Source organism: Spinacia oleracea, chromosome 3 (genome assembly GCF_020520425.1).
Source record: "Spinacia oleracea cultivar Varoflay chromosome 3, BTI_SOV_V1, whole genome shotgun sequence".
NCBI classification, from domain to species: Eukaryota; Viridiplantae; Streptophyta; class Magnoliopsida; order Caryophyllales; family Amaranthaceae; genus Spinacia; species Spinacia oleracea.
Window position 1 is genome coordinate 139,681,912 of NC_079489.1, and position 5,968 is coordinate 139,687,879.

The 5,968-nt window shown below is 32.9% G+C and overlaps 1 protein-coding gene across 5 annotated transcripts; it reads right to left on the bottom strand.

Annotated features, from left to right (window-relative positions):
- Positions 1-321: 321 nt before the first annotated feature.
- On the bottom strand, positions 322-3,879 carry LOC110774751 (protein FAR1-RELATED SEQUENCE 11-like). Of its 5 annotated transcripts, none has more exons than XR_002529574.2 (4): positions 3,699-3,879; positions 2,384-3,242; positions 712-1,466; positions 322-637 (listed from the first exon to the last, which is right to left on the bottom strand). XR_002529574.2 is itself a non-coding variant. In XM_056838766.1 (3 exons), exons 2-3 carry the CDS (start codon positions 2,609-2,611, stop codon positions 1,602-1,604), a joined length of 612 nt encoding a protein of 203 aa, XP_056694744.1. In that variant the 5' UTR covers positions 2,612-3,242; positions 3,699-3,879; the 3' UTR covers positions 322-1,601. The 5 variants fall into 5 exon arrangements, 2 of the variants coding, with proteins under 2 accessions (XP_056694744.1, XP_056694745.1); XR_008929983.1 differs by having other exon boundaries at positions 322-657; XR_008929982.1 differs by having other exon boundaries at positions 322-1,466.
- Positions 3,880-5,968: the final 2,089 nt, after the last annotated feature.

Below are 5,968 nucleotides of genomic sequence, written 5' to 3' on the forward strand. Positions count from 1 at the left end.
ACATATATCAGAGTGAAAGACAAAATAGCAAAAAGACAAAAAAAAAAAGTTGCTGGCAATTTTTTTTTTTGAGATTGATTATGAGTACGACAAAATGAAGAAATGATACTTTTTTCTAAAGAAATGGTATTTGTTTTAAAAGAAATTTATTGTTTTTTGGGTTTTGCTATACATAGCCCTAAGGGCTATGCATAAGAAACAACGAAATCCTATCATCAATTCTCTTTTTATTGTTCCAATGGAATATAATATATATATTATGCCATTATTTATTTAAGTTACTAATACAATTAATTGGATAAGTTGTCATCAAATTGCATTTATGACTCAAATAATAATACCATATTAAAGGGGATAAAATATAATTTTCATTCTTGAACTCCAGCACATACACATTCATATTCCTTCATGCAAAAGTAAAACCCAAAAGCCCTGAGTTTCTTTGAAAAATTTTATAGAGTATGCCATTTTTCTAAATCACGTTCCCTAAAACATGAAAGAGGTCAAAAAAATAAGAACTCAACAGATCAAAACTAGCAGAGCACTACTTAGAAATCATCATCTCCCATCATCTAGTCTTATATTCTTGTAGTTCAAAATTATCGAAGACATATCATCCTCTCTAGATTCCAAATACCTGCAACAAAAAAATATTGACTACAGAAGAGGTAAATTAAAATCTGAAAATTTGAAACATAAATGAAACATTACCTAGTACTTCAAAGTAAAGATAAGATTTAATCCTAGATCAACTGCCATTGTCTTTTATCTCTTTTGTGATGTAGATGAAGCATCTTCTCTCATATCATTCAAAGAAAATATATTCTCTTTATTAGGACATGTTGGTTTAGTATGACCGGGTTGTTTGCATATTGAAGAATGCTTAATTTTCTTCTTTCCCAATTCTTTTCCACCTTGTTCACGCTTCTTTGGTGGACGTCCCTTTGTTTTGGACTTGGGCGGACACAATACATCATCTCCACTAACTCTAATGTCATTGTGTATAGTATCAAATTCTTCTTCCAATATTATGTCTTCCCTTATTACCTCTTGATTATTCATAGTTATTTGCAATCTATCACAATGCCATCGTAGAGGTAGGCAGGAGGAAGGGATCTGGAAACAATCATTATGCAACAACACCCGAAATATATGACGATAAAGTATACCCCAAAATTCGAAATTTTTTCAACTGCATGAAATTGTTGTTCCATCCCATAAAACTCTACGGTTCATGCCTTTTTCACCTTCAAAAAATCTTATGATGTATGCGCTACCTTCCACTTGAATAATAGAATATTGATTTGCTCTAATAAATTCATCTTGAAACATTTTGAAAGCAAATGGAGTGAAGACTTCAAAAGCTTGGCCTTCCAAGGGTGACTTTGTTTTCACAGTATTCTAAGAGTAGCGACCATATTGCTATGTGAGTGTCCTTGAAAAATTTCTTGAACAGCAAGGACCACCTGAAAATATAAAACAATAAGTTGTAACTATAGTTTTATCCATAAAAAACGTAGTTTAGAGAAGAAGAATACTACCCTGTTTCACAAAGTCTGACAAAGTTACATGAGAGGAAACAAATCTCTTAATGAAAGCGTTTATATGCTCTCTGATCTTCCGGTGGTTATCATGCCTCCGGAAAAGTAATCTCTAAGATAAGCCGGTGCCCAAAAATATCTCACATTGTACAAACCTTTAACATGTTTATTCTCTTGCAAGTTATACTTTGCAATAATCACACTCCAAGTATGTTCAAACTCTTCCGGTAGAGTCAGCTTATACAATTTGTAAAAGTTAGAACACCATTTTTGATAATCCTCTCGCAAAAGTGTTGCAAACCAACAACTGAATTTTGATGTGATATGCCATATACAATAACTATGTTTTGTAGTTAGCATTTCAGATGCAATTGCTTTAGACATCCAAGGATCTTGATCAATGATGATGGTCTTTGGGGCACTCTTCATTATAGCAACAAAATTCTATTATACAAATGGTAAGAACATAAGTTAGTAAGTTAGAATACCACTTGTTCCAATTGGTGTAAGGTTGTTTTAGATTGCCTCTAATTCTCATATATCCTTTGACTATTGTTATATATGTTATAATATAACATAAAATATCCTAGAGGATATCTACTAAGTACTAACAACCAATAACCACATGCTATATGATTAGCATATTAGCTTAACAACCTGAATATTTTAGTTCCAAGTTTGATTTTATTGGAGAATCCCATCAATATGAAGTAAATTTATGTGAAGCAATCAGTATAGTAACATAATAGATATCAATCAGTATATACATCAACTAGCAACATATATAATACCGATTCAGTATATTGATTTTAAAATTGAAGGAAAACAATATAAATTCATACCTTCATTAACCATGAAAAGGTAGCAGTCGTCTCATTTCGGAGTAGAGCACACCCAAACAAAATAATCTTTCCATGATTGTCAACCCCAACAAAACTTCCACAAGGCATGTCATATGCATTAACTTTGTAGGTGGTATCGAACACGACTACATCACCGTACTTTTGATACCAATCAAAACTTTGAGCCGAGCACCAAAATATATTTTCTAACCTCCTTTCTTCATCCATTGTGAAAGAATATTGAAACTTTTTATTCTCCTCATTTTCCAGTTTCAAATACTCTAAAATATTTTTCACATCATCGACTCCAAGCAACCTCTTAACTTTACCAAATAGATTTCGAACATCTTTCTCAATAAATGGCAGTTCACCATGTCCAATTTTTTTCTAGCTCCAAGACCCGTATTATTTGTCTAACCGATAGTCCCGCTTCCTTAAACAACAATATTTGCTTCTCATCTTCGGGACTTATATTTCTATTTGCTGGGAGAAAACGCATCGCTTCAAGTGGCAACATCTCATGATTGTGCTGCTTGGAAAATTTAGTGACATGCCATTCTTGTGGAAATATATGGAAACTTCTTCTCAATGTAATGCGCATATGAGCCTTGCAATCACATCTGGATGATATTTTGTTTCTTTGAGACTTAGACAAGTCAACAACCTTAAAAGGTTTTTTTCCTACTTGATGGCAGTAAAAATCGCGTCTGATAGTCCTCCCATGTTTAGTGTCTGAGCGATCTTTGCGAATAAAAAAACCATGTGTTTTTGCATACTTGTTATAAAAGAAGTATGCCTCTTCTTGGGTCTCAAAGGTTTGACCAATAAAAGGTTCATCATCATTATTTTCTTCTTCAATCTAAGGTTCATTCAAATCAAAATCGAGCATTTAAGAACTCTGTAAACAAAGTCATTCAAGCAAGAAGTAATAAAAAAATATATTAAGCTCTGTAAACAGAATTTAAACAGAACTTAATTAGCTTATGTGAGAAATCAAAACTTAGCTTATTTAAGCAAAATTTTGTATTCCTAAGAACCATTGATGCCTACAATTGATGCCACTACCCCAATTATAAACTAAATACGTGAGATGTGATATGAGAGAAAAGAGGGGAAAAACAATCATGCCTAGGAGCAAAGAATAAATTGTAATTGAAATTCTAGAGCAAGTTAAAAAGATTAAGTAATTGAAATTGTATATAATAGGAATCTAAAACGAAATTATACGACAAACTAAAAAGAATCAGTAAATGAAATTGTATAAACATATAAAAGAGGACAACAAAAAAAGTAAAAAGTTAGGAAAAAGTAATACCTAGATTCGATCCAGAAACACCACCAATTTCTGGAAAATTGAGAATGGATGTTATGCTCTTTTGTTTTATATATATACTCCATGTAGTTGATGGTGGTATTTTTCGGGGAAGAAGAATGGGGAAGATGAATTGGTTTTTCTTGGGATAAAGCAGCTTCATTAGTTACTGTTTATTGCTAGATTCTTTCTGCCTAGAAAATACAAGAGAATATAAGATATCATTAATTCTTATATGTAACCCTAAGGGCTACATATAGCATTTTCCTTGTTTTTTAAAGAAATGATTCTTGTTTTAAAAGGAATGATACTTGTGTTTTTTAACAAATGATACATTTTAAAAAAAATGGTATTTTCTCTCTCCACTTTCTCTCACTACTGTAGTCTCTTTCTCTCTCCATTTTTTCTCATTCTCTGTACTTTTTTTTCTCTTTCTCTATCTGATTTTTTGGTTCTAATTGTTGCGTTTTGTCATTTAGTGTTTTGTCTCTATCTCTTATCATTATCCTTTTTTGTCATGTTACGGTGCATGTTTTGTCATGTTGTGGGGTGATATGTGCTTGCCACACATATCTGATATCCCCCTGTCCAACCTCTGACAATTGCGGAGTATATTTTTTGTAGACAAAAATGCGATTTTTAAAGTAATATATTTTTTTTGGTTTTTTTACGTTATACCCCTATGGTTCATCGAATTTTACGTTGCACTCAAACGTTTTAAATTTTACATATTGTGCCATTTTAGTTGCAAATGCTAATTGTCGTCAACTCAATGTTAACAAGTTTCATCGTGTTTTTAAAAAATCAAGAATTTTCTACATTAACATTTGGTTAACAACAAATATAAGGTTGATTATAATATTAGAATAGCCTTAGCTTGTTTAAAAACTAACGAAATTTTTAAACGTAGGATTAAGAACAAGGATAAAGTTGACTATATTTTACTAGTGCAAGGATACATTGTGGAAGATTTCAAATGCATGGGTATAACGTAGAAATCAAAGAAACAAAGGGGTACAATGCAGAGAACACCCTAAAACCTTTCATATTTTTCCCCCAACAATGGCGAGTCCTTATTTTTAAAATCCCTTTTGAGACTCAAACATCCAAGTGGGACTCTTAAATAATGATTTTTCATTTATTAATGAACGATTTTTTTCCGTACTTTTCTTTTGGAGAAATTGATTGAAATAAGTCAACCTTGGTCGATCAACTCGATAAAAAATAATTCAACCTTTCAATTATAAATGAATAAACCAACTTTTATAACCCGTCAATTTTAAACAACTCGTTTTTTGTTTTGACCGGTTATAGAAGGCGGATGGTGACATGACATTAATTAATTACTTTTTTTTCTTTTTTTATTATTATTTTTAATCTTAAAAATAAGATATTTGAGCTTGTTTTTCGTTGAGTTTTTTGACACATTATTATGAGACCATTTGACACGCGTGTCGACCAAAATTTTGGCACATTTTTCGATTCGACTATTTTTGTTTTACAGCATTTCAAACAAACAAACACAAACAGACTACCTCCCTTCTCTAGCATTAGATTGCAGACTTTGGGTATTCTTTATACTACTACAACATTAGCATTTAAGTACAAATAAATACTACCTTGAGCTTGACATGCTCTTACATACTTGAAGAATAGATAAAAACTAATACTTGCAACAAAGAACACTTGGTGGGGGCCTCGATCCTGCATCTTATAACTTGTGCTTTCCATTTGCGTCTTCAAAAGGTTGGGATAAGGACCATTGAGACGAGATTGACAAACGGGACCAAACTTTTGATGGTAGATGTGGAAGAAGATAATTTGTAGGCAATACACTTTACTTGTCTAATGAGCAATCCCAATGACCTGAAGTCATACACAAATGGGATTCTTGGCTCAATATCATACCAAGAGCCACTCTTCCTAGTGACTCGGTACCCTCCAGAGTGGGCACAAACGAACACTTCTCACAACGGAAGAACCCGACCAAAGTTGGAGCGCTATGAACCCCCAAACTTACCAGTTGGGGAGCCTCCTTCAGATATGGGTATTTGAAAGCAACAATTTCCATTGTTGCGAAATAAGAACTAACAATGACCATGGACCTCCGATTACCAAAATCAGAGGCTTCAACCTTCATCTCCCTTCCACAAAACCAAGCAGACACTTCTTTCATCTTCATAGGTCTTGGAGTCTTACCCTTGAATGTACTCTTGTCTCCAAGACCATTTCCTTTCACCTCCCAGCACTCAACCGGGGAAATACCTTCCCCT

Excerpts from the sequence above, each read along its gene's own strand:
- LOC110774751 (XM_056838766.1), bottom strand. The coding sequence starts at position 2,611 with ATGGATGAAGAAAGGAGGTTAGAAAATATATTTTGGTGCTCGGCTCAA. Across the intron at positions 1,986-2,383 it reads CCTTTTCATGGTTAATGAAG|AATTTTGTTGCTATAATGAA; the intron begins GTATGAATTTAT and ends TTTGTATAATAG.